The sequence below is a fragment of the Lissotriton vulgaris genome, chromosome 9 (genome assembly GCF_964263255.1).
Source record: "Lissotriton vulgaris chromosome 9, aLisVul1.2, whole genome shotgun sequence".
Lineage (NCBI taxonomy): Eukaryota > Metazoa > Chordata > Amphibia > Caudata > Salamandridae > Lissotriton > Lissotriton vulgaris.
This window is the reverse complement of record NC_141697.1, coordinates 224,977,072-225,005,056: the sequence shown is the minus strand read 5'-3', so window position 1 is coordinate 225,005,056 and position 27,985 is coordinate 224,977,072. Positions and strand designations below refer to the sequence as shown.

The 27,985-nt window shown below is 45.2% G+C and overlaps 1 protein-coding gene across 6 annotated transcripts in view; it reads left to right on the top strand.

Moving 5' to 3' along the window:
• The window catches only part of MIA2 (MIA SH3 domain ER export factor 2), a 702,601-nt gene that overhangs the window by 283,771 nt on the left and 390,845 nt on the right, over positions 1-27,985 (top strand). For all 6 annotated transcript variants that reach the window (XM_086937351.1, XM_086937350.1, XM_086937349.1 and 3 more), the window contains exon 9: positions 19,099-19,187. In XM_086937351.1, coding sequence (XP_086793477.1) covers positions 19,099-19,187 — 89 coding nt within the window. The remainder of the gene's footprint in view (positions 1-19,098; positions 19,188-27,985) is intronic.

Here is a 27,985-nt window from a genome sequence, read left to right as displayed (position 1 = left end):
GGAAAGGCTGTGACTGTAAAACCAGCTAAGATACATCCATATGTTACAGTCTAATAACTTTCTAAAACCATAATCATTAAAAGGCATGACCTAACAGCGACATTTCTCCAATGCCACATGATATATTTGCTCATAAAAGAAAATACTCTTCTCTGTGGGGTGGGAAAAGAATGGAGACGATATAAAGTGGTGGAGAAGACAGTCCGGTTATCTATTATGGCACAATATTTACCTAAACCATTGGTAAGTCACATTGTGGGTTCAAAGTAGGTAGTGAAGGGTCAATCAAGCAACAAAAAAACAATTTAAAGTAGGTTCCTGTCAACACAGCAAAATAATATTCTTACGGTGTTGTGATCAGTGGTGACTGTTTGGGAACGGTGGCAGGGAAGAGGAGTGAGTGTTTAGAAAAAAAGAACCCCCCCCCCCAAAAAAAAAGTACCTTATTGTCGCCTCCCAGAATCCCCTGGTCAATCACAGCGCTGCTAAGGCAGCGTTGTTATATATATTTTTTTTTGTGTGCACATTTATATAGCGCAAACTCGACTTGAAGGTATTGGAGCACTTTACATGCGCAACAGTTACGTTCAAGAATACATTCATTATGTTTTTTGGTAGGCACGGGGAGTTAAAGTGATTTGCCCAGAATCACAGGATGTGGAGTCTATCCCGAGGCTCGAACCTTGGTTTCCCAGCTCCAAGTACGGCAGTCTAGCTGTGAGACCACATCCTCTCATCTGAGTCTGGTGTGAGCACAGTGGTTCAGTGCTCAGACAGTGGCTGAGAGGCTGGGCATGTTCTCCACCCAGACTGTAATGCAGCCTGGGTGGAGAATGTGCACAGTGCACATGAGGGTTTGTCTGGCCCGAGATCGCCAGCCAAACCCTCATGCGCACTTAAGTGCAGCAGGAACCACTCTTCCCTCTCCCAGGCAAGAGCAGCCCGCCACAACCTGGCTGGTTCGAAGAAGAAAATGATGAAAACGTAACGTTTTTTAACGTTTTGTTATAAACATTTCATTTTCTTTTTGTTTGTGTACTTGGCGCGGCTACGCTACTCCGCCTTAGCAGAGGAGCCACCCTGGTTGTGATTATATATGTCTGAGGGGCTGTATATCAATTTTCGCCTACAGGGCCACAATCGTGGCATCTCACACAGTTATGCCCACAGGATCATCTCCCCTGTATTGCAGAGCATGGAGGACGTCTGTCTCTACCTCCGCCAGTTTCAACCATTCTTTGGACCAGACACCCAGCTGTTGGTTCCTGAGATGATTTCCATCCCATGGCTATCTATGTTTTGGCAAGCAGCCACGACAAGTCAGCAAATGAAGCTTCCCTTTTGGAAGTTTTTACCCGCACATACAAACCTAAGATACTGGCTTCTAGTAAATGGTGGTGATCCCTGCCACTTACTTCGCGAATTATAGCACACAGTGAGAACTAGACAATGGCAGAACATACAGGTCACTTCAGCCAAGGGCGGATGACATTGCGGACATTCGCCAGTAATTCTGGAAAAATGTTTTATGCAGTTGGAAAGGTCTGAGATAGGCTCTGTGTAGTATAAACTTAAAGCGAGCATTTCTCCATACTGGAGATGGGTATTCTAGCAATGTTGCTTTCTCTTTGGTGGTTAGTCGTTTACCCTGGTCTTGCTCCCCGGTCCAATAGGGAGTAATATCCACCCTGGACTACTGCAGCAGGAGCGATTAAGGGGAGTGACCAGCCTGACCATGAGTGAGCAGATAGGGAAGCATCGCATCACTTTCAATGGTTGTGTGCACAATAGCATACTGTCTGACTAAATACCGTAATAGTCCGTGCAGCCATGATTTCCTTGGACCTCTACATCTTGGATAGTTTTATCTGGGCTTCAGCCTGGCAGCATACTATTTATACCACTTGTACTAATAAACACACATGTATCACTACAGTGCAAAAATCAAATTCATATTTACTACCACAGTAGAGCAACAGTGACATGAGAAAAATGCGTATTTCTGCCTCACAGATTGCATGTATGACAAATGTATAGAAGGAAACAATTTTCCTAATAGTTACAATATCTCGGAGTGTGATTTTACTTGGCTGTCGAAATGTAACTCCTTGCATCCTGATTTTGTGTAAATACATTTGTTAAAGCAAATACACATGGAAAACGTCATGTCATAAACAATGTATGCAGATGCAGAGTCTTGCTGTTGAGTTATAGCCTCTCCCCACACTCAGCAGTGGTAATAAATAGCAGAACATACTTTGTGCATATGTAATATATTTTCACTGGGGGAAAAAATTAAAGTGAAGTACTGGTTAGCTTTACTTCTAAAACTATAATGCTCTTTGTAAAAACCCTTACCTTACTAGAAAACCAACAGTTAACATGCAATTACAGTTTTAAAATTAAACCCCCAAACCACAGAAATTCACTGGTTCTAGTTTGGTAACCTAACCATAACTTGAGCCCGGTCATGCACTGCATTTGACCTTGCATAAAACATCACTTGAGACCTGGTAAATTACATCATTGATGACCTCTCAGATGACCTCATCCGGTGCTATCAATACTCAGGTCGTTTCGCCTAAACATAATTATATTTAAGTTAATCATTATGTATTAAGTGTCTTGCGTAAACAAAATTATTAATCCACATCATTTGTCTTTGACAACACCATAAAATTATACAGCATCCACTACTATAAAAACACAACTCGTCGTTATATATTATCCTCCTACTATCTAATCAGAAATAGTTTGTTTTAAAACACATGCAACAATATTAAAATAAACAAACACCCACTGTCACACAAGCACACATTTACCATCACAACATACAGCAAGAACCACAGTAAAACCACACAATTGCTGTAAAAAGAATTCTGTAGTAGGGGTATCTTTGTGATGGTCATAATCTGTGAATAGTCCCGCCCATGTGCGTGGACCCCGGAGCAATCAAAATAGTCTCTTAAGTCATCTTCTTTTGAAGTCCTGCATAGACACTTAAGAGAAAATGAAGGACAAATAATGCAGCCTGATATTAACACGGCTACATTGGCCAGCACTTGATCCTGAAGTGAAAAAGGATAGCCAAATAATATAGAAATTTACACATTTTACAGAGTTTCACACATAGAGAAACTCCCCTTTATCATGATAGAGAGGAAGGGCTGGACAGACAAGCCCCATAGGCTGCCATTATGTGTCTGGAAAAGGGATACCGTGCCTTTAAGGAACCCTCCAGAGACCCTCGGTCACCCATGATGCACAGCCAAAAGCAAGTTACTTTCAGTTTGTCTTCCACTGGGGAGGAGGGAGGGTCGCTTATGACTATCACAGAGATACCCCTACTACAGAACTGGAGTTACAGGCAAGAAACTACTCCTTCTGTAGTAGGGGATGTCTGTGTATAGTCATAATCTGTGAATAGAATGGCGAGGCCATCCCAACAACCAAATCCAGCGGTGGAAGAAAACTAGAAGAAAAATTCTTACCGAGCCAATAAATTCCTCAGCGAAGCCTGCCCAACTTGCACATCTGTCCTGGCATCAGAATCCAGGCAGTAATGCTTAGCAAATGTGTGGACAGACTTCCACGTAGACGCCCTACAGATGTCTGCAACAGGAACGTTACGTAGCTGGTCAACTAAAGACGCTTGGCAATATCGGGGCCGAAAACCAAGAATCTTTAGAGCTATTAAGCATTTATGTATTACTCATGGGTTGGTAGATGGGTGGCAGATATCGAATCATAATCCTAATGATCCTGGCTATACTTTTTATTCTAACCCTCACCAGACACATGCCCGGCTGGATTATTTTTTAATCTCCAATTCATTAAAATCGCTACCTCGTGTCCTCTCGGATCATAACCCCCTGGTATGTACAGTTGATACAGCTTGTTTAACACAGAAACAACAAGGTTGGACATTTGATAGATCTTCGCTACCTGAGAACGAATACTGCAATCACATGAGAAGCTGGATTCTTGAGTTCCTAGCAATAAATAAAGGAAGTACAACGGTAAATTTTGTATGGGATGCCCTAAAAGCAGGAATTGGGGGAGAAACTATACAATATTCCTCTAGGATTAACAAACATGCTAGAGAATCTCTAAGACTGTTACAGGACGAATTAAAGAGGGTAGAAGAAGATCTTATAAGGGCGACAAGTGGTCCCTCCAATATAGAGGAAATAGATAATATCCAGCAACAGGTTGCAATAGCCAGAGCATCAATCACAAATGAATACACCATTAAGGCAGTAAAAAAAGCTACAGCCCATCGCGAAATAATGTATGAAGTTAGCGAAACAATGGGGCAGCAGCTAGCTATACAGATGAGCAGCAGACCGCACAGAATGTCATACTCGAGATCGATGACCCGACAGAAGGTAGGGTAACTGACTCAGGGAAGATCAGAGAAGCATTCTGGCGCTTTTACAGTGCACTGTATACAGAGGAGGGAGAAATAGACCTAGACATGACTACCGAATATTTAGAAGCAGATACCTGTAAGCAATTAAACGTAGAAGATCAGGAAAGACTAGAAGAGCCCCCCACTCTTGATGAATTAATAAAAACAGTGAAGGATCTCTCCCGTAGGAAGGCAGCGGGACTAGATGCTATCCCATTAGAATTTTATATAGCATTTCTGGACCCACTCCAAGAAATATTGTTAGATCTTTGCCTACATGTATTTAGAGGAGGACAGCCTCCAAATTCATGGTCGAGGGCAAAAATTGTGATATTCCCGAAAAAAAACAAGCCCCCGGATCAGATGGGCTCCTATCGCCCTATTACTCTAATAAATGCTGATTCAAAAATGTATTCCAAACTACTGGCTAATCGTATTTCAACAATTATTCATAAATTCATATCCAGTATCCAACATGGCTTTATCCCCGAGAGAGAAACCACAAACCATACACAGCGGGTAATCAGCTTATTTGACAGTACTCAAGTGGCAGGAGACCCGATGGCGCTAATATTACTCGATGCCGAGAAGGCTTTTGACAGGGTCTCCTGGCAATTCCTCTGGCAGGCCATGTCCCGGGTGGGATTCAAACAGGTTTTTATACAGGCAATCCAAAAGTTATATAATAATCCACGGGCCATGATAATGGTTAACGGCTGCCTTTCTAAAGAATTGATAATTACGAGAGGAACTAGGCAGGGATGTCCTTGTTCCCCATTGTTGTTCGCCATTTATATTGATCCGTTTATTCGTAGACTGGAAGGCAGTAGGAACATAGCCCCTATATCGACACAAGGCTACCTAACAAGGACCTTCGCTTATGCCGATGACATTGCCATCGCTACGTCCAATCCAAACTTGGCTATGCTTACTATTGAGTCAGAGGCCAAAATATTCAGAAAAATTTCAGGGTATGCACTAAACCAGGGGAAAACGCAGATTATTATTAATAACTGTGATATGACGGACTCGCGTATAACAGAATCTGCTACCTACCTAGGGGTGACCATCACATCTGACTTAGAAAAACTTGTCGACTTAAATCTGAAACCTGCATTGAATAAAATGCAGAAAGATCTCCTCCGTATTAATAATTTACACCTCTCATTGATTGGAAGGGTCAACGCACTAAAAATGGTCTATTTTCCAAAGCTACTGTATATATTTAGAGCCATTAATCTTGAAATTTCAGACCGTTGGTTTAAGACAATGGAGCGTATCTTTACAAACTTTATCTGGTCATACAAACAACCCCGCCGCTCATACAAATTGCTGACGCTCCCCAAAGAAAGAGGAGGTCTAGCGCTCCCAAACCTTAAAACCTACTATTGGGCAACAGTCCTGTTATATAATCAGGAACTCGTCCACCTTGAGGGGATAGAGGTAGGGGAAGTTAATGAGACCCCATCAATTCGCCAGATAATACTGGGGGATAACAGCACAGGCTATCTGTGGAGATATCTATTCGATAGCTATCACAAAAAAGTGAGATTAAAAACGCTTATAGGAGCGTTTAAGGTATGGAAATCTATGAGGAAGATGGTAGGTTTAGGTTGTTTATCCTATTATACACCAACTCAAAACAATCCCTCCTTACCGGAAATCTTCAAAGATTGCTGTATTAATAGGTGGAATGCGGTTGGGATCACTCATCTGGGATGTTTTTTCTCCTCAGAGGGGCTACACTCCTTTGGAACCTTGAGGGATAAGTTTCATCTGGAATGGAAAGACTTCTTTAAGTATCTTCAGATTTTAGACTTTTTGTCAAGACATACAATGGGAGAGGGTATCATGCGTAAAATAGACATAGCCGATATTTTAAGCCACTCACAGAAAAAATTCAAGATCGGGGAGATATATTCTCTATTACTGAGATATCTTACGGATGATATTCAAAAAATCACCCAGAAGTGGCAAAGTAAAATCTCAATCTCCTCTGAGGAATTTGAACACTCATATGGGTTATCTCAAACGATCCTCATGTCTACTAAACTTCAAACCCAATTCTATAAAATATGTTTTTTTATGTATTATACCCCGGACAAAATATCCAAATGAGGTAGTGGGAGAGGTACATGTTGTTTTCGATGCAATTTACAAAATGAGGACTGTATACATATTTTTTCTGCCTGTCCCGTTTTAAGTCCTCTTAAAACAAATATTGCACGTTTTCTGACTTTGATCCTCGGGATAACGATTAATCTATTAGATGAAACCGTAGTTCTGGGTGTTACAAACCCTGCTAACCACAAAGCTGGTCGCGAATTGATTTTTATCTCGATGGGCGTAATGAGAATATGTATAGCCTCGGCTTGGCTAGATCCTATAGCCCCATCATATCAACAATGGTTTGCAAGATTGTTAGCAATTTATAATTTAGAGATGGCGATATACAAAAACAAAGGCAGGAAGAGTCAGATTAAAGGACAAAAAATCTGGTCTCCCTTAATAGAATGGTCTAAAATGCAATGATATATACAGTAGTAACCAGTATGTTTTGCTTAAACCGCAACTCAACTTTGCAATCTCACGAAATTGAATGTTAATGCATCAACTTAACTTGCAAATTTTCCTTTTCAGTATTGTTTTGTATAGCATCCAATGATTTTCAATTGGCCAATTTCTTGCTTTTCTGATCTGCTCGACCGGGGAGGGAGGGGCAGGGTCTGTGTTATCTGTTGTATTGTCTTTTTGTTGTAAAATCAAATAAAAATATTTTTTTAAAAAGGAACGTTACGTAGCAAAGCTGCTTTGCCTCTAGTCGAATGAGCCTTAGGCTTACCCCCTAGAGTTTTGTTAGCCTTCTGGTAACATAGTTGTATACAGGACACAATCCACCTAGATATGGACTGTTTGGAGGTGGCAAGGCCCATCCTGACTGAACCATAATTCACAAACAACTAATCGGACCTACAAATGTCTTTGGTCTTATCTAAGTAGAATTTCAACACCCGCCTCACATCAAGTGAATGAAAGGACCTATCCGCCGGAGAGGAAGGATGTTGAAAAAATTTAGGTAACGTGATCGTCTGGTTGACATGAAAACTAGATATCCCTTTAGGTAGAAAGTTAGGGTGAGTCCTCATGACAACCTTGGAATATTGAAATACAGTATAGGGCTCCTGACAACACAGAGCTTGAATCTCACTCACCCTGTGAGCCGATGTTATAGCCACAAGGAAAGCCGCCTTCCAGGACAAGTGCTGTAGCGAAGCCTTATGAAAAGGCTCAAAAGGCTCCTTCATCAACCTTGACAGCACCACACTCAGCTCCCACAAAGGCGAAGGACGCCTAAAGGGGGGAAATACCTTCATTCAACTATTACTACAGAAGAAATGACCCACCGTTATTTAGCAAAATAACACATTTAACCTATAAAAATCTATTAATTACTTTCAAATTATTCTGTCTCAAAAATAGTTGATCCAAAACAATGTATTACAAAAATAGGTTTTTACATATAATCTAAATTTGTGTTTCACATCTTTGGAAAAACCCCAAAGTTAATGTCAACTGCAGTATCATTGCTAAAGCCATCTTTTATGTTGGCGGTGGTGTCATCAATGTCATTTGAGATGTCATCAGTGATATCAGAACTTGGCATGACCTATGGCCTGGCAGCACCCTATGCACAACCCTTTACAGGTGGCTAACCCCTGCGCAGATATGTGTGCGGCAGGGGTTGGCTGCAGAGCCTGGTCTCTTGTTGCAGCCCACCCTCTGCCTGCCAGTAAACCCAACTGCTCAAGCTCCATGCACGAATCTCAGAGGATTGCCAAACCCTGTGCAGTAAGGGTTGGTTGCAGGTCTTGGCCTCCGGCCAGGCCCCATACCCTTCCACCACAGGCAGCAAATATCTCTCTGTGCATAGCCTATGGGAGGTCCAACAAGGTTACCACTGGTTCATGATCGTGAACCTAGGTTACATGAACTCGGGGGTCATGCCATGCTGGTACCCGCACTTCCTGCAGTGGGGTCTGTGAACTCTGCGTAACAATACATATCAAAAATGTGTTCTTTTGCAGGTCCTTTTTGGCTCTCACCTGAGCAAGTGGATGCTGCCTTTACCCCCGTTGTCTCTTTTGAGCCTATTTTTCATAACTGTGTGACCAAAGCACCGAGTTCTGTAATGACCCATCAACATATTCTTCTCTGTGTAGTGTAGCTTTGGGGGTATATGGCAGGGATGTTTCAATATATTTTTTTTAATTCCAGGCTTGCAGGAGGTACGCAATCCAGATTAGAGGACCCTCCTGGATTAATAGTCTTGATACCTGTATCATTTCATGCCCAGATTGAAACACTTTTTAAATGCCAATTTCTTAAACTATTGAACAAATTTACACCAACCCTTGAATGAAGTTCTACTTATGTGCAAAGTTTGTGTACGTTTCATTCAGCAGTGTTTTTTACTATTGAGGAGCAAGAATCCTATGGTAGGTAAAACGGAACATTTTAATTTTAACATCTCCCCCCTTTTACCACCCTTTGATTTTTAGCATTGCTTGAAAGATGCTAACAAAACGAGCCATGAGGAACCCAATTTAGATGTACTTGTGGTTTGGAAATTTTCATGCAGATTTGTCAAGCGGTACCAAAGTGATTATGAAAATAATGTCTTTTCAATGGAAAACGACCTAACCATAACTGCGCATGAGCTATATCTGTATATGTATAGTTCTGAAAAAGGGTGAAAGGTATAGGCGTGGGTAAAGGGCCATTTGGGGTGGGGGAGGGGGGTTGGCTCTGTCCTTTGAGATGAGGTGCCCATGGGCCGAAGGCGGGAGCAGTGGTAATTAGCCATACCCTGTTGGACACCAGTGGGGCTAAATGCATTGCCTAGCAGGATATGGCACATATCTTATTCATAAGCAAAGAATATGGTGTGTGAGTGTGCCTTTGACCATGCTCAGCAATAGTTGTTTGCAGGATGTGACCTGTGACCGGGCTCGCACCCAACCCGTTGTGGGCTGCCCCTGCTGCGCACAGCGTTTAGCCTTGCCCACCCATGAAGCCACCAGGCAACCACCACTGCCCATCACCTTCAGGCAGCTAGGACAAGGCTAATTTGTTTACCGTTAGCCAAGGTTCACATATCAAGAGGAGTTTCAGAATGCAAGAGCTTGCAGATCCTGGAACAGCACTGAGTTCTGTGATTCCCACAGCAAAATGTACTTTTTTAAAATTTTAACCTAAGTGGGGAGTCTTTTTTTCTGTCCATTTCATGAACAGTTCCTTGGGTACCAGGTTAAAGGTTGCAGTAAGCAAAATCCTTTCCATCCCTAGTCTTCGCACTACAGCCAAAGATTTTGTTTCTTCTGGCCCTGCTGTTTTTTTCTTTCTTTCGATTGGCAATGTATATTTTAGTCATGCGATCTTTCCTTCTACACAGCCTGATGGTCAGTTGATTAACTGCAGTAGGCTTTTATGGATGAGTTGGAGAACCTTTTTGGTGACTAAGTTCAAGTTTATTTAAATTGATTGTTTACTTAAAAGCCTTGTAATGAAGTTAAATAAACAATAAAAAACACACATATCCATCAAAGAATATAAGAGCTTTCATAGATACTTGCAGTGTCAGTGAGCGAGTTTAAAAGGCTTCAATAAATCTATATCATCAGCTGATGTGCTAACAGAACGAATGATGCAAAGTGGATTTTAGCATGTTACCACCCTTCAACACAGTAAAAAGTTGAGTAGCAAAAAGATCCATAGCTCCCATTGTGGGCGAAGAGCTGGGGTGTGCATAGTTTTGATAGGATGTGACATCTTGCAACAACATTTATTGGGGGTTGTGAATAGGTTTAAAAGAGTATGAAAAAGCTTATGGTCGGCTAAAAGCAACCAAGATTGCTATAAAGCTGTAGGCGTGTTAACATTTTTACAGAACCCACAGTATCGGCTAAACAAGCAGTCCATTAAAATGCTAGCTGGGCAAATCTGGAACGGTTTGACCACCTTTTCCTGCAGTGAGCAAAATGATTGTGCTGTCGGGCCATTAACGATTAGTGAGGTCAGGTTGATTATTTTGTCCCCCCTGAGAGTTAGTCGGTGGATTATGGCAGAGTTGGACTGAGAACAGATTAACTAATCGGAGATTCACAGGAGAGCTGAATTCAGTCACAGCAAGTCCTCTTCCAAGGAGTTAAGTCCTCTTGCAGGCATCGCCTGTTCCACAGCAGTATTTAAACTTCACGGAAAAAAGCCACACCTTATATGTGTGACACACTAGTGATTGGTACATTTCTCTTGATAGCTGAAGGAAAATTCTAATGCTACCTTCACAGATTTTCTTCTGCACCTCCTGTACTATAAAATCAATCCCTTGATGCACCATTTCTTAGTTTCCAAAATGGTAGCAGAGAGTCTAAACCAGTATTCCCTCCTTGGGCTCCCTATGTTTACACCCACGTTTTCTCGAACAGCTCTCTCCTGATTGAAGTCATCCCCGTGGGTGCCAAACCCTCATCCATGGCATCCACAACATATCCCATAATTTAGAGTGCAGAGGGAGAAGCCCAGGCCACCATTCAGCACCATTCCTGGATATCATCATCATCATTGAAAAGCTTTATTTCGGTACATTGACCATAAAAGCATATAAATGTCCACAGTAGATAAAAGCTTGAGTTAAAAAATAGATAAAAAAATTAATACAGTTCTTCCATTAAATCACCATACACATAAGCAATGACCATAAAGTGCTAGTGCAAATAGTTTGTGCAATTTGTTAGGATAAAAACCATACTAGGAACCCACACACTTGTAATATTAAAATAACTTGTTAAAACAGAAGCTGAAGCTTTGTTATTAATAAAATTGCAATTAAACACATTTTATCCTGGGACATAATTAATAAATATTATTTTGTTTCTTAAAAAAAAGGCAAGGACCGTAAGTTGTGTTCAATCATTAGAGATCGGGCTCCAAGAACTTCCTTCTTATGCGCCACATGGAGAATAAATAACGGGAGACTGAATAGACAATTGAGGAGTGCAACTCCGTTTTGAGTATTCTATAAGCCTCATTGGAGTGTCTTCTGCCAAAATTCTTACATACTTGTACCAACCAGCGTCGCCTAGTTGTCCTGTAAGAGTGGCAGTGAAAGAGAACGTGCACCTCCGTTTCCTCCACCTCGCCACAAGCGAGGCATTCAATCACATCATGGCCCCCCAGTTTTTGACAAACGAACGAAGCGGGAGGCACCCATATCTAAATTGTAAAAACAATTTTTTGGCCAACGCTGGTTGGATGCTATCCAAAATGGTCTCGGCCCAAAAGATACCTTTAACTGGAAAAAAAGCATTGGTCAGCCGACCCATTGTACCTTTACTCATCAGATTGGACAGCGATGTTCCCTGTAAGCCTCAACCAGGGCCTTCCTAGTAATAGATTGTGACACCATTCGAGGCTCCCCCCACAAATCAAACCTTCCCAACTCCACACATAACAACTTTAGGTGTCTCAGCCACGATATCTTACCCGCCCCGTTCAGCCCCAATATTTCAGTTAATTCCTCTCTGTACGGGGCTAACTCGGGGGTACTCCATAAGCGTCTCCAGAAATTTAGCGGTCTTTGTGCAGCTTCCTCGCAAATGGACCTAATTCCCAGGTCCATTCTTAATGGAATTAGGGGTATACTTATTGGGAGGCTAAAGAGCCGTCTTATGAATGCATTCTCTGTGCGTTCTAAAGTTAATGGCGCACAATGTCCCCAAATTTCTGAACCATATAGTGCAGCACTTCTTGCCTGTGCCCTATAGGCTTCCATAGGCGGAAGAACCTGCTTTTGTGCTGATTTTTTAAAAAAAAATTGGATGCCTACCTAAACCTGGGTTATTTTCAGGTTAGCCTTGCTGGTCTGTGCTCCCCAATCCATTTTCTCAGTCAGAGTAATGCCAAGATAATCAAACACCACAACTCTTTCCAGTGGTTGCCCCTTCAGGGTCGGGTTATTACGTGTACTTTTGCCCCCATTAAATACCATATACTTAGTCTTTTGGAGGTTAATCTCCAAGCCCCGATGTTTGCAGAAGGCATCGAAGTTGTCGAGAGTCCTCTGGATGCCCAGAGGGGACTTTGCGAGCAACAACGTGTCGTCTTCAAACATCAGGGCAGGTACACTGCGTCCTGCAAGCTTAGGGGCATCAATATTGGAGCCCTTGTTCAAATGGTCGATGAGCCTGTTAACAAATGGGGAAAAGAGAGTTGGGGCGAGAACACATCCCTGGCGGACACCTCGTTCTACTGGGATAGGGGAAGTTAAGTTGGCATATTTGCCTTATCTAATTTGCGCATAATTGCCCTCATGCAGGCGAGCGAACATATGGCAAAGATATTCCGGGACCCCATCTCTAAAAGAATCAACCACAGCTTCTCCCTAGGGACCACGTTGAATGCAGATTTCAGATCTACAAAGATCAGGTACAGAGTACCACCCTCGATACTCACGATCTTTCAGTGAATCATTTGTAGTCTGAAAATCTGATCGACTGTCAAAACCCGTGCTTTGAAGCCTGCTTGGAGAGGTGTTAAGATGTTAAATTCCTCCATCCAGCTATGTAATCGCTCCAGTAAAACACGTGCAAATATTTTCTGGGTCACATCCAGGAGACTAATGGGATGATAGTTCAGGGGCAGAAGAGGGGATCCCTTTTTGAAAATAGGTATGATTTCAGCACCTGCCCAAGTGGGAGGCATGATCATACCCTCCATTATAGCATTAAAAAGCTGGGTCAGATAGGGGTTCAAGATAGTGGCTTCCCTATGAAAGAAATCTCCGGGTATTCTGTCAAGCCCTGGTGCTTTATTGGGAGCTATTTTCTCCAGTGCAAGGGTTACTTCGCCGAGTTGTATTCGGGGCCCTGGTATCCTCGTTGGTACAGGTTGGCGCCCCCCCACCAATGCCAGAGAACCCATTGTCAGAAGTGGAATACAGGGGTTTGTAGTGGGCTATCCAGGCTTCTTCACAAAAGTTTGGCTCTAAAGCCGATTTATCATGCCTAGAGTCCTCGTTAACCAGATTCCAGAAAGATCTTAAATCCTGATCTTATAGGGCAGTTCGAATACCTTCCCATTTCTGGTTTTCCCAACAGGCTTTAGCCGGTTTCAATTCCCTAGCATAAATGGCCCGTGCCTCTACTACCTCTGACCTTATGTTGCCCTTAATCTCATTGACTAAATTTTGTTTGGCCGCTCGACAATTATTATTAAACCATTGATGTCTAGGTTTTACCTTTTCCCTTCCCGTAAATCTGTTAATAAAGACGGGAGCCAGTGTGTCAACTAGGCTTTTATGGTTTACGCAAATGGATTGAGTAAAATCAACAACACTGGTTTCAGAGGCTACTCGCTCCGCAATGACAAGAAAGGGGATTATTGAGTGGTATAAACTAGCTAGTTTTTCTTGCGATAATGCAAAGTCACCCCAGCGAACACTTCTCCCTCTATTTACCTGTAACAGGGCAGAGTCTATGTTCCTGGATAGCTCTACTTGCTTGTTGCCCGATGTTACACGAAAGTTTATATGCAGGGCATTGTGGTCGCTATCACTACGGGGGCAGATTTTAAATTCATAGACTCTATCCCAGCTACTAGTGTCAACTAGAATGAAGTGAATAATAGAAGTATGTCCTAATCTATTAAATGTATGATTGGCAGAGGTACCTTCCGTGAAGCGACCGTTACAGGCACGTAGTGAGAATTTTAAACAAATTCCTGGATATCAATGGGAGCTAGCTACATTTCTTTGATCATGCCTGGGCAGTATCAACCTTTCTCTGCTCTTTCCCGTGCAGGAACAGAATTATGTTCCCCGCACAGGAGAGTGCAGACCCTATCCCCAAAGTCGCTGCTCTTCTCAGGCCCCGGGATATGGGTCCCCTGGGATAATATACGGTTTGGGGAGGGGGGCACACGCTCCTCCTCTAAATTGTAGTCGGCCTCAGAGGATAGGGTCCCCGAAGCCTATATGAGGCTAGAGGGAGGGGCTATCATACCCCTTCACCTGTTTGACAATATTGGCCCCAGGGGGTGGGTTTCGAGGGGCCTCTAAGTTTTGGGGAGGAGGCAGCATGCCCTCCCTCTCAAAAAAGATATTTAAGAGGCTAACCCCCATGGGCTCTAACCCACCGAGTCCTAAAATGGCTTTCACCACATCTTTGTTGACTTTGTTGCAGCCAATCACATGTTCTCTTGAGAACTGTCCGCTCCGCAGATCCTCCATAGTGTGAAATATACAAATATTTAGAACTTTCATTTCTTAAAACTACCGAACAGATTTACACCAAATCACGGAAAGCACACTCATGCCGTAAAGTAGTTATAACTAGCCCCCCTCGCCAAGCACCGTTTTTGTCATCAATGATTTGATTTCAGATGTTGCAGTAAGGTTATCAATGATGCTGTAGAACATTTTATAAGTGATGTGATTTGTGGGGTAATTAGCTGTGCATGTCGAGGTCTTGAATTAATAGTTGCTTTAGGGTACGAATTTTAGTTCATTGAGATAATTATAACTGGTAAATTTCAGTGTTTTAAAAAAAAAATTAAACATGGTTTTGTCTAAAAGTTTTACCTAACTATAACGCCACTTTAACCTTTGTTTTTGTTAGTGAATTTCCAGGCGTTTTTTAATGTAAACTAATATTTTATTACCTTACATAAAGTCAACACCTCGCAGGCAAGCAACCCCATGCCTGCTAGCAAGCCCAGCAGTCAACCCTCGCTGTTCAGTGTTTGGCTGTGCGCGGCATGGGGTTGGATGCAGGGCCTGGTCTGTAGCCGGGCTCTACATCCAACCCATTATGAGCAGCAACCACATGCCACGCACAACCATCTGGCAGGCACAGGGTGCAGTTTCTCCCTGGTCCTGGCCACACTAAGGGAGACTTACTGACTTTGTCAAAGAGTCACAAAACCAAAATATAATAAAAAGGGAGTCTATTGGCTTTCTCAAGAGGTAAGCAAATTAATATACATAAGCAGATCTATAATCTTTCTCCAAAATCACCAATATTTTTAATCAAATGTATAGGTCAGTAATTCATGCAGTGCAATACTTAATAAAAGTTATTATTATATAAATGTTTCATAAAACTGTAATAAAAAAAGTAATTAACTAGTCTTTGAGGTTTTCTCAAAACATTGTTTTTATGATTCCATTTTGTGGGCTGAAACATATTAAAAGAAAGACTGACATTTAAAAAAAAAAAAACAACATGTCTAAGTCTTTCTGTTAACATTTTATTGCCCTCAAAATGCAATCATAAAAACAACATGTCTAAGTCTTTCTGTTAACATTTTATTGCCCTCAAAATGCAATCATAAAAACAATCACAAGAGTCTTGCACCCCAGCTGAAGAGCCTACAGCTTCAGCTGAGAGTGCTCTTAAAAAATGGTAAGTTCTCATGAGGTCATGGATTTAATGACCTAGGAGACGTACTGGTTTATTTTTGTAAAGTTGCTCGGGCTGCTTTACTTCCTGCAGCACCCACAACATTAGAAAAATGCTTTGTGGTGAACCTGCCTCTTCTAGGGGCACCACACACATAGAAATTTTGTATATTAAAACACCCTAAGAGATTATGGGGATCTCATTCCTAGGAGCAGTGAATAAAAAGAGTGGCTTTTCCTACTCATTTATTCATTTTTTTTTTTTTTAATTTTTGAAAACCTTTATTGCACAGTATCATAAAACAAATACGGGCCTACAACCATCCGGCCGGCCTCGACAACATTTGGAGCACATCAGCAAGCAATACGGCACCGCAGTAGTCCTTCAAACAAAATACAGTCGACATTGGTTACACTGGAGAAATCAGTACTACTGGGGAGCAGGAGAAGTGAAGGTTTATTTTAAAGGTTTTTTATGAAGAATATTAAACTGTAAAGACTAGAAAGGATCAAGGACCAAACATTCCATCCAAAACTGAAGTGGGCACTCAGCAAAGATATCCAGCGAGCATGGAGACAACATCAAAATGGCGGCACCAAAACAGTAGACAAGGATTGACAATCGCAGAATACGTTGTGTGCCAGTTGCTACCCACCCCCTTACAACTAACGCCATTGACCCAAAGAAAAAGGAGAGAGAAAAAGGAATGTAGAAATAAGAGAAAAAATATCGCCCATAGAAACCAAAACGGACAAAATAATATCCCCCCCCCCCCTCCCCACCCCCACCCTACACGCATGCAGAGGCTACAGCCTACCCCCCCCTAGCAGTGTGCCTGTCGCCCAAAAAAGAGTACCCGAAATAAAGAAGAAAGAAAAGAGAAGAAAGAAAAAGAAAACATGTATTACCGGAGGAGGGCCAACCATATGGACCCGAAACAGCCATCCTGAATATTATCGGCCGCCTCACCCCCGACCCCTAATCGAATCATAGCCAACGTCCAGCTCCCCCGTCTATCCATCACAGTCTTAGCAATGCAAGCAACGGTAAGTAAGAAGGGGAAAAACAGAGTCAACCCTGTCCCGTGCGATCCAGTGTGCCAGTGAGGTACAGTAGCGAAGTAGCCTTACGGAATAGGAGAAGCAGCCTGAATGACCACAGCGAGACAAGGCACCGTCTCCAGTATCCATCCGACGCAGGGCAATGTGATCCACAAAGGTACAGTATAGGCAAGCACACAGCAGCAGTCCTCCAAAGATAGACAACCAAAACAAAAGCTACATGCCCAGAATAAGGGTGCTAGTCTCGCCAGTAGATCTCGAAGGAGGTACCAGACATGGCGTCCAAAGGCAATCTCCTAGCATCTGTACCAGTGCAGGAAGCACACTTTTCTCCACTGCCGTGATAGGCCGTGCCGCGATGGTGTTTGGCTCGCTCACCCCCAGCGCCTCCACGCATCTCTGAAGAGGCAGCTCGCAACGGTCGAACCCAGGGTGTGGCGAAGTGCTCAGCACGCGAGCGCCAGTCGAGGAGAGCGGGGGCAAAATGTCGTCCAATCGGCCCTCCAGGTCCCGGGCATTACAACACAAGGCAGCTCGCAAACCGGCCAGGGTACCCAAAACATCGCCGATCTTCAAGGGCGCCTCGGGAGAGGATGATACTGCAGCTCCCTGCACATGGGGCTCGCAGGCGTGTGGCAAACCTCGAGCCCGGTCGCCGGCAACCCTTCCTAGCTGCCGGTCAGCAAATCGGCTCCCCGACGGGCACGGCCAGGGCGTGGGGACCATGGCAGCACCCTCCGTTTTAGCACCGCGTATAATGGCAACACAGTGTCGGTCGTAGCAGGCGCCCGCTGCAAAGACCAGTTCATCAACTGCAAGCGCAACCACTCCGTTCAAAATGGCCCCCTCCACTCCGCTCGAAAACAAGAAGGCTCGCATGGCCATCCGGGGAGAGGGATACAATTGTTGCAGCGGCAGCGATGTAGCAGTGAAAGCGTGGAAATCCAAAGAAGGAATGTTGCACTGCTGCGGAAGACCCAGAACATCTGCCGCGTCTCGCCGGCCGATTCCGCCCTGTCCACAATGGCCGATGTTATCGTAGTCAGGCGGGTCTCAGCCGAGAACAAAGGACCGGTCCCGTCGTCAAACACCAGCAGGAGGACAAGGGCGTCCTGTCACTCCCATCGCAGGAAGACCGACGAGGAGCACACCGTTGGAACCAGCGTCGCTTCCCGAACCCCTATACCGCACCACAGTTACAAAACAGCACAAAGGAGGAGAAGCGGTACGGGAGGGAAGCGGACGGTTCGGCGGAGCCGAGGGCTCACGGTTGCTGGCTAGGCTCCTCCCCCCCATTTATTCATTTTTAAATGTATTTTGGGTCTCTCGGTGCCCACCGGACTGGCTCTTGCAGTTTCAGTGCACACTTAAGTTAACATACTTTTAAGTTCAGTTTCTTCATTAAGTATCTAAAATGAATTATTTGTTTCTCATGTTAGCAGTGGGACCTTGACTGCATTGTTATTGGACAGTCTGTCAGCCTATTTCCCATTTTTTATTCCATCTGCTGCTCTTTCCCACATTGGGTATTTGACTTTTAGACAATATGTGCAATGTGTAAATTTTATCCTGGACTTGCAAGTCAAATATGCTTTGAGTACACTCGTAAAGAAGTCTGATTCCTGTGCCAATAAATCATTTTCTCATAGTTAGGCTGCTTCAAAAAGCATGTCCGTTCTCTGATTTGCCTGTTTAGACTGCCTAGGCAACACACATGTTGGTTACACAGCTCTAAAGATGTCCATTATTTTCCTGTAGTAAATACTGTTCACTCTTTAGTGCAGCAGCCACACTCAATCAATATTTGTCTGAACTGGTTAATTGAACCAAACTTATCAAAGGTCAGCAAGCCTTCAAAGGCTACAGTACTCTAGATAGCTGCTGCTGAGTTAAAAAATAAATAAATGCCACTTAAGAAAGCAAACAAGGCGATAAGTTTACCATGTGTTGTCCTGCTTTTCTGTTAGCTTTTTCATTTTGTAGTCCCACAATGCTTACAAAGTCTTGTGGTCAAATTACAAAAGTAAATATTTAGCGACTTTAGAGTACTGAACTTTAGCAGTTTGTTTGTATAGTTAATAAAAATAGTACTGAACTACAGCTTTGTGTCAAGTATTATTTGTTTGCAGAAGGCCTGTATCACTTTCTAAAATGTGGATTGTATTTTTAGGAAGAGAAAAAGAACTTGCAAGTAAAGTTGCAGAGCTAGTAGAAAGCAAATGCAAAGAACTTGAACAACTTAGCATCTACCAAAAGCAGGTGAGTCAATATTGGGCAGTTTTTCTTATAAAGTTGCTCTTGAAAGCTTGTAAACTGAGTTTATCCCGTACCTCTTTCTAACCTATACCAGGTTTTAAGCTAGCAGCTGTTTCTGTTAGCAGCTGTGTCTGTTTGCAGAATGCGGCAAAGCTAGTAGCTTATGGTGAGATCAGTATAGTGGGTTCAATTTTGCAACCTTCACGAACACCTGCGTATCTCTTGCCAGGTGTGATTTACTCAGTAGGTCTAGGTTTAAGTATGTTTGAGCCGGTAAGATGGTTGGGTCTTCTCCCAACACCTATGTATGTGTAGGTAGTAAATGATTAACCTTAAAGGGGTGCAACCTTCTCCTACACAGGGTGAAACTGACCCCAACCGAATTTTCATTCTTTCAAATGTTATGGTTGTGTCATACTGGGGGCAATTTAATATATTTCACCTTCTTCTATATTATCATCCCTTGCACACCTTTATTGCAGCCCCCTTGTTTCGCAGACTCCAAACAATTGGCCGTTTTGTGCCATCATTTTTGTGACCTGCATCTTTTTCTGGTCTGGGTTACTTGTCTATTGAATAACTATATCTGAAAGACACAGTTCAAATTGTCTGTAGATGCTGTTTACATCAGCTGGTAGCGGCCCTATGTCTTATCTTAATGGCCTTGCAGATGTCCTTGATACGTGGAAAAAAATGCTGCCTGCCTCTTACAAAATTTGCACTACATCTTCCTATAACCCAAAGTCCAAGCAGGTGACATTGAAAGTCCCGTTTGAAAGGATGATCTTTGCTAGACATACGCACTGAATTTTCTGTCACTCACTTCTGATAAAAGAATATAATATGTATAACCTTTCCTTAGAAGGTCAATTTTCGAAACAAGAAAACAAAATATATATATATATATATATATATATATATATATATCAACCCGAAATCGGTGAAGAAGCTGGGATGGCCGCTGGCAGCGGCGGGCCGGGACGGGATCGCCACTCCCCCGTATTCCACAAACAGTCGTTCTCCGCTCTCTCACAAGAACGATGTCCAGGCCACAGCTCGATTCAGAAATCGTGTTTATTCACAAACGCACTCGACGCGTTTCGGGAACTGAGTCCCCTTGTTCACGAGTGTTGGTGCATATTAACAATAAAGTTTAAATGCAAATCATGTGACTTGTTAATTTCGTGGACATAGAAAGCAGACTACCCATCGGATAATGTCTGGAGCTATGAAAACAGACTTACAGTTAAAGGCTAAACCATATTAGTCACAAATCATAATTAAATTCATTTTACAATATTCAAGTTACCACAGAGCATTTCGACAAAATTTGTGAATTGAAGTTGTCACAAAACCGTGATTCGAACTCCCGACCTCAAAACAACCTTCTGCTACGCGCACTAACATGCCATGCCACTTTCATCTTAGTCAAATACCAGCCCCAGTGGGCTGTCGGGCGCTTCGTATTCGTCATGCGCCAACCCGCACACTACATGTTTATACTCGTTCTCCAGCCCCAGTAGGCTTGTGGGCAAAACTTATATTGTTGTGCCACGTATCGCAAATTATCTCATTCTTTGCTTTTGCTTAAGGTGCTTTGTCCATATGCTGGTCTATCTGCCTTCCTTCAGGCAGTGCCCTGAGGTCAATCGATCACAGTATTCAAATTATATACTTGATATTAAATCAACTTTGCTCCAGCCTCTCTGTCTTTCATGTGTTGTGTCTCACATTCTCCCAAATTAATTCAACAGGTACCTGCAGTGAAAAAATAAATAAATAAACGTGAATATATCTCGCATTCAGCCGTGATTTGTGCACATTCATACATCTAAAATTTAATGTTACTGCGGCAGGTATGATTTAACAGGCAACAAATACATTAAGTTACATTTACGTTTGTCATCCAAGGTGTACCCCAAGTGCCTCATCACAATTATGGCCCAGGGGTTGCATGGTTTGGTACTTGATAATAAACCTTGATTCAAGGCGTCTCAGTTCTTGTAGTCTGTTACCACCTCTCTCTCTTACTGGAATCTGATCCAGTACTGTAAAGGATAACAGACTGTTATTACTCTGGTGGTGGGTTGCAAAATGCCTGGCAACTGGATATTGTTTATCCTAGTTCTTTATAGCCCTGAGATGTTGTAGGACCCTCTCCTTAGCCGGTTTGATGGTGCTATCCACGTAAAATTTGTTACATGGGCACCTGAGTGCATAGACAGCAAACTCACCTAAACTGATTGTCGCTGACCAGGGAACTCACCGGCTAATCCCTGCAACGTTTCTGCTGCTGACCTCATCTTTGCCACCGCTGCACCTCGCGGTACCCGCTGCGCGGGTCCCGCATCGCCCGCTCTGCTGGGCTGTCTTGCCGAGGAGAAGGATCTTTGGTGGCGTTTTATGTGAACCACAGGGCGGGAGAAGAACATCCTTTCAGGGCTGCGAGCGCCAGGTGAGGGACAGGGACTCCATTTCCCAGGAGTCCCTGTGTAGCCATCCCCTGCACCTGGACGCTCTCCCTGGTTGCCCCGCCCCCGACCGCCGGGCTAAAGCTGCCGTTTGCCAAGGAAGTTTGGGAGACGCCTAAACTGATTGTCGCTGACCAGGGAACTCACCGGCTAATCCCTGCAATGTTTCTGCTGCTGACCTCATCTTTGCCACCACTGCACCTCGCGGTACCCGCTGCGCGGGTCCCGCATCGCCCGCTCTGCTGGGATGTCTTGCCGAGGAGAAGGATCTTTGGTGGCGTTTTGTGTGAACCACAGGGCGGGAGAAGAACATCCTTTCAGGGCTGCGAGCGCCAGGTGAGGGACAGGGACTCCATTTCCCAGGAGTCCCTGTGTAGCCATCCCCTGCACCTGGACGCTCTCCCTGGTTGCCCCGCCCGCCGGGCTAAAGCTGCTGTTTGCCAAGGAAGTTTGGGAGACGCCTAAACTGATTGTCGCTGACCAGGGAACTTACCGGCTAATCCCTGCAACGTTTCTGCTGCTGACCTCATCTTTGCCACCGCTGCACCTCGCGGTACCCGCTGCGCGGGTCCCGCATCGCCTGCTCTGCTGGGATGTCTTGCCGAGGAGAAGGATCTTGGGTGGCGTTTTGTGTGAACCACAGGGCGGGAGAAGAACATCCTTTCAGGGCTGCGAGCGCCAGGTGAGGGACAGGGACTCCATTTCCCAGGAGTCCCTGTGTAGCCATCCCCTGCACCTGGACGCTCTCCCTGGTTGCCCCGCCCGCGACCGCCGGGCTAAAGCTGCTGTTTGCCAAGGAAGTTTGGGAGACGCCTAAACTGATTGTCGCTGACCAGGGAACTTACCGGCTAATCCCTGCAACGTTTCTGCTGCTGACCTCATCTTTGCCACCGCTGCACCTCGCGGTACCCGCTGCGCGGGTCCCGCATCGCCCGCTCTGCTGGGATGTCTTGCCGAGGAGAAGGATCTTGGGTGGCGTTTTGTGTGAACCACAGGGCGGGAGAAGAACATCCTTTCAGGGCTGCGAGCGCCAGGTGAGGGACAGGGACTCCATTTCCCAGGAGTCCCTGTGTAGCCATCCCCTGCACCTGGACGCTCTCCCTGGTTGCCCCGCCCCCGACCGCCGGGCTAAAGCTGCCGTTTGCCAAGGAAGTTTGGGAGACGCCTAAACTGATTGTCGCTGACCAGGGAACTCACCGGCTAATCCCTGCAACGTTTCTGCTGCTGACCTCATCTTTGCCACCGCTGCACCTCGCGGTACCCGCTGCGCGGGTCCTGCATCGCCCGCTCTGCTGGGATGTCTTGCCGAGGAGAAGGATCTTGGGTGGCGTTTTGTGTGAACCACAGGGCGGGAGAAGAACATCCTTTCAGGGCTGCGAGCGCCAGGTGAGGGACAGGGACTCCATTTCCCAGGAGTCCCTGTGTAGCCATCCCCTGCACCTGGACGCTCTCCCTGGTTGCCCCGCCCCCAACCACCTCATCCCTATATTAAGAACAGCTGATTCCCGCTACGCGGCACGCCCGGGGCTAAGCCCGGGCAAAGGGCGGGCCCTCTTTGGCCCTCAGAGGCCTGAGGAGCCTGGCCTGGGCCACACCCTTTGTCAGTTGCTTCCCAGCCCTTAGGCCCACGGACCTCCAAAACAACTGTAAGTTTGCCCTTTGTTCTTTTTATTATTATTGGGACCAATATTACAGACTGACTTTTGTGATTGCCTATACGTAATTTCTGCAACCTCGCACTGCCATTTTTTCAGGGACTGTTATGAACTGTCGAGAGACTAGAAGTATGGCAGCTGCTGGAACCCTTGATGATTTTATTGTTCGGACTCATGCCCTAATAGACGAAGGGATTATTTTAATGGATAGAAGGGTGTCTCAAGATTTGGCAATGGCCAAGAGATCTTCCTTAGGCCTCATAGCTCAAGCTTGCACCCCACATGCGGCAACAGGTCCAAATACTCTTGCTATTGTACATAATGAGGGGGGCCACAATGATTTCAGTTCTCAAGCAGGTTTGGAGGCAACACCTAATCTCGCTTTGTTAGTAGAGAGCAGTTTATCTAATGAGTCTGAAAACGCTTCTATGGTTAATACACATCAAAGGGGTATGAAAGAGGGGGCAATTCCTAAACAGAAGACCAAACCTGTTACACGCAAAGGGAAAAAAGCACAGACTACTCAGAACTTAGATCAAACTACTCTAGACCCGGTGTCTCAAAACTCGAACAGTATTCTGGTTGCTCACACTGTTGACACGGATGGAGCTCACCAAGCTAATGTGGGCCTACCCCTAAGCTTACCAGATGATACCGTTATAGACAGTAGTTTAGAGGAAATTTTGGATTTGAGTGGTGAAGTAGATAATCATGTTAGAAGCAACGAGGATAGGAACAGCTTAAACATGGTAAATAACAACATCTTCGAAATGTTAAAAATCCTCCTTGAACCCATCGAGGTTAGGCTACGTTGCTTAGAAACCATCTTAAAAAACATTCATAAAGACATAAGTGCTCTGGGGGAAAGCTGCCACCACAGGGGAGGTCCTTAAATCAAGATCCCGGTGCCGTGAGGGGAACGGCGGAAAACTTCAATTGCCAGCAACCCGACCGTCGTGAGGGCAAGGGACTACATCCCCCAGGTGCCCCGGCGGTCGGGTGACGTCAGCGGAGCGCCCGGAGGCGCGGGAACAAAGGCGGGAGAGCCGAGCGCTGTTGTGCGCGCTCTGGGGGAAAGCTGCCACCACAGGGGAGGTCCTTAAATCAAGATCCCGGTGCCGTGAGGGGAACGGCGGAAAACTTCAATTGCCAGCAACCCGACCGTCGTGAGGGCAAGGGACTACATCCCCCAGGTGCCCCGGCGGTCGGGTGACGTCAGCGGAGCGCCCGGAGGCGCGGGAACAAAGGCGGGAGAGCCGAGCGCTGTTGTGCGCGCTCTGGGGGAAAGCTGCCACCACAGGGGAGGTCCTTAAATCAAGATCCCGGTGCCGTGAGGGGAACGGCGGAAAACTTCAATTGCCAGCAACCCGACCGTTGTGAGGGCAAGGGACTACATCCCCCAGGTGCCCCGGCGGTCGGGTGACGTCAGCGGAGCGCCCGGAGGCGCGGGAACAAAGGCGGGAGAGCCGAGCGCTGTTGTGCGCGCTCTGGGGGAAAGCTGCCACCACAGGGGAGGTCCTTAAATCAAGATCCCGGTGCCGTGAGGGGAACGGCGGAAAACTTCAATTGCCAGCAACCCGACCGTCGTGAGGGCAAGGGACTACATCCCCCAGGTGCCCCGGCGGTCGGGTGACGTCAGCGGAGCGCCCGGAGGCGCGGGAACAAAGGCGGGAGAACCTCTCGCACCGCGAGTCGCGCGCGGGAGAGCCGGGCAAAGCCCGGGCAAAGGGCGGGCCCTCTGTGGCCCTCAGAGGACCGACCAGGACGGGACGGGTCACCCCCCTTGTAACTACTGCTAAAGGAGGTATCGTGTCCATACTTTATTGAAACTTTTATTTGTAACATCACCATTTCCACTGTGATCATGCCCTGTAAGGGAGGAATAAGTCTACCTGCGCAGGGGGGTCACGCGGAGCAAATGCACCAAACGTTTACCACAAGCTCTCGGCCTACTGTGCATGTTACAGACATAATCTGTCCCTGTTACTCCCCATCTAGTACTCTATCTCCTCCACTAAACTCCCCAAGAACGCAGAACCTGTCCCCGTGGGGTGAGCTAAACAGATTATGCAAAACTAAATATGTCAGTGTGGACTCACCCTTCTTTGCCAAAGGCATTCGCACCACAAAGACTAAAGGCAGCATACAGGGAACCCCCTCTTCATTGAATAAAGTCAACACACAAGCCTCTGTACTTTCATGGTTACTACCCACCAATAGAGAGCATGATGAGGACTATGCCGAAAGGTCTCAATGCAATTCCCATATACCAACTGTTACCCCCATAATGTCTGTCCACAATCTCCCTACCACCATGGAGACTGCTGTCAAACTGGTTGAACCGATACCTTATTCCCAGACCTTTCTTCTAACTCAAATTGAACAACTTGTCAAAAATATCATTTCCCCACTAACAGAAAAAATCAGTGCCATAGGGGAAAGGCTCTTGGGTCTCGAGAACAAAATCACGACCGTCCTGAAAACTATTGAAAATCCTGTAACCTCGAACCGACCCCAGCCAACCACCACTCTGCCACCAGCCAATTCATCTGCCATCCTTAAAAGCAAGCAAGCCATTCCACAATCTCCTATAATCCCAAGTTCAACTACTTTCAAAGCTCCCTGTAAACCTGCGATATCAAGGCCCTCAGAGGCCAAGACAGTACGCAATGCACCATACATTCATCTCCTGCCACAAGCAGCGCCATATGTGTCCATCCTCACAGGAGTGCCACCACTTGCGTTGGGAAAAGCTGAAAGTCAGCAGGACCTAATGAACAAAGTTATATTCTGGATGGGAAGGAACAGACCCCTACCACCGGACAAAGACGGTGGAATCCTGAGCGTGAGAAGGGTCGGCTGGTTGGGCTTATTACCAAAAAACATTTCAGGGGACCTGGTACTGGTTCGATTCAGGAATCGGAACATCGCATCATATTTAAAATCTTGTCCAGCCCAAGAAGGGGATGGCCCAATACAGACTTGGGACTTACATGATTTCTATCCCTGTAAGCCAAACATTCCCCGATTAGGAACAACCACAGCTTACCACCATCCGCTGGGTGGGGGAACCCAGGTACCCAGTGGTATTAGTTTCTCTGGTGCCAACAGATTTGTATCATTGCACAATCCCCGCAACTTTTGAGCTCACCTACTTTAAAGGACAAATCCGTGTATCTTCATTTAAGATAGGGATATACCCCTTGAAATATGTCTCACCGCCGAATCTAGAGGCGGGGGCTATGTCTTCGGAATGTGAAGTTATGTTTTTTTGTTGAATATATATATTTATTTTTAATTACTGTTATTTTTTGTATGCTTTTATGATTTTAAAAAACAAAATCGAATAAAGCTTATTCACGTCACGTCACATAAGTGCTCCCAGTTTCAGTTTGGATAACAAGATACCCCCCGCAAAGAAGGTCACGAATAAGCCTTCTATAGTTGACAAAAATATCCCTATTATCAAAAAAAATGTGCCCAGCAATTCCACTAATACCATCATCTCAGGAGGCACTACTTCAAAAACCCCTGACTCAAAACAGACATCGAATCCTGTTAAATCTAAGGTAACCCCCCAGGTCAAGTTTAAAGACCCCACACCCCCGACTTCTAAACTAGATCAGGCCCCAAAAGAAAAGAGAACCACGGAGAAACATCCACCTTCCCCCGGATGCATGCTCCTACGTTGTGATCTTGACCGGGGTCACTGAACTTGTACCAACTGAAACGGAGTTCTACCAAACCCTAAAAAATAACGTATGTCACTGGCTGTCCAAAAATCACCCACTACCGCCCGGCATGCCCCGTAACATCCTAATGGTGGAGAGAACTCCTTGGGTTGGAGGCAACAGGAAAAACCTACAAGGTGACTGCGTTGTGGTCACCTTTGAGAACCCACAGGTAGTAAATCACATCTGTGCCGGCATACCGCGCTATCAGGCGAGAACGGTCACTGCCAGGCCTCTCTCCTACTTCTATGCTCAGGGGAATCAACCCGATAGAAGATGGAGTTGGTTAAAGGGCCCCCAGGAACATAATAACAGACAGAAGTTCAATCCCCCATGGGAGGCTCAATCCCGTGGCTGGCAGGAGGGGGGTGAGGACGGGTGGAACGTGGTCAGGAGAAGAAGGGCTAGACCTCTCCAGGGTGGGTTTGCTGTAGGGCCCCAAAATAACCACCCACATTATGATTATCACTATGGGAACGGGCAAGAAAACTACTTTAATGTTCCAACGTTCAATCATTACGATTACCCGTCTTTTATGGATTGGGTAGATTGACAAACATCGGGCCCCACCGCTAAACAATTGCTAACCGCCCCACACACCTCTCCACAGAGCAGTCAGCCTGCACAAGAATTAAACCCTGAGCTAAGTACTGAGCCAACGTCAACTATAGGTCAGGGTACTGAGGAAGGGACAGCTTTGTGTGTGATTGATGGGAATGAAAGGGGCAGGCAGGGGATCGCTATGGCCACATGGAACATTGCGGGCCTTAGGAATAAAATTGATGAACCTCATTGGAGAGACCTCATAGGCACTATGGACATAATTGCCATGCAGGAAACGTGGGCGACTGAAAATTTGCTTACAGTGGATGGTTACACCACCTTCTTCCTCCCAGCTGTTAACTCAGAGAGGGCGGGCCAGAGGTGGTCTGGTTACCTTGATA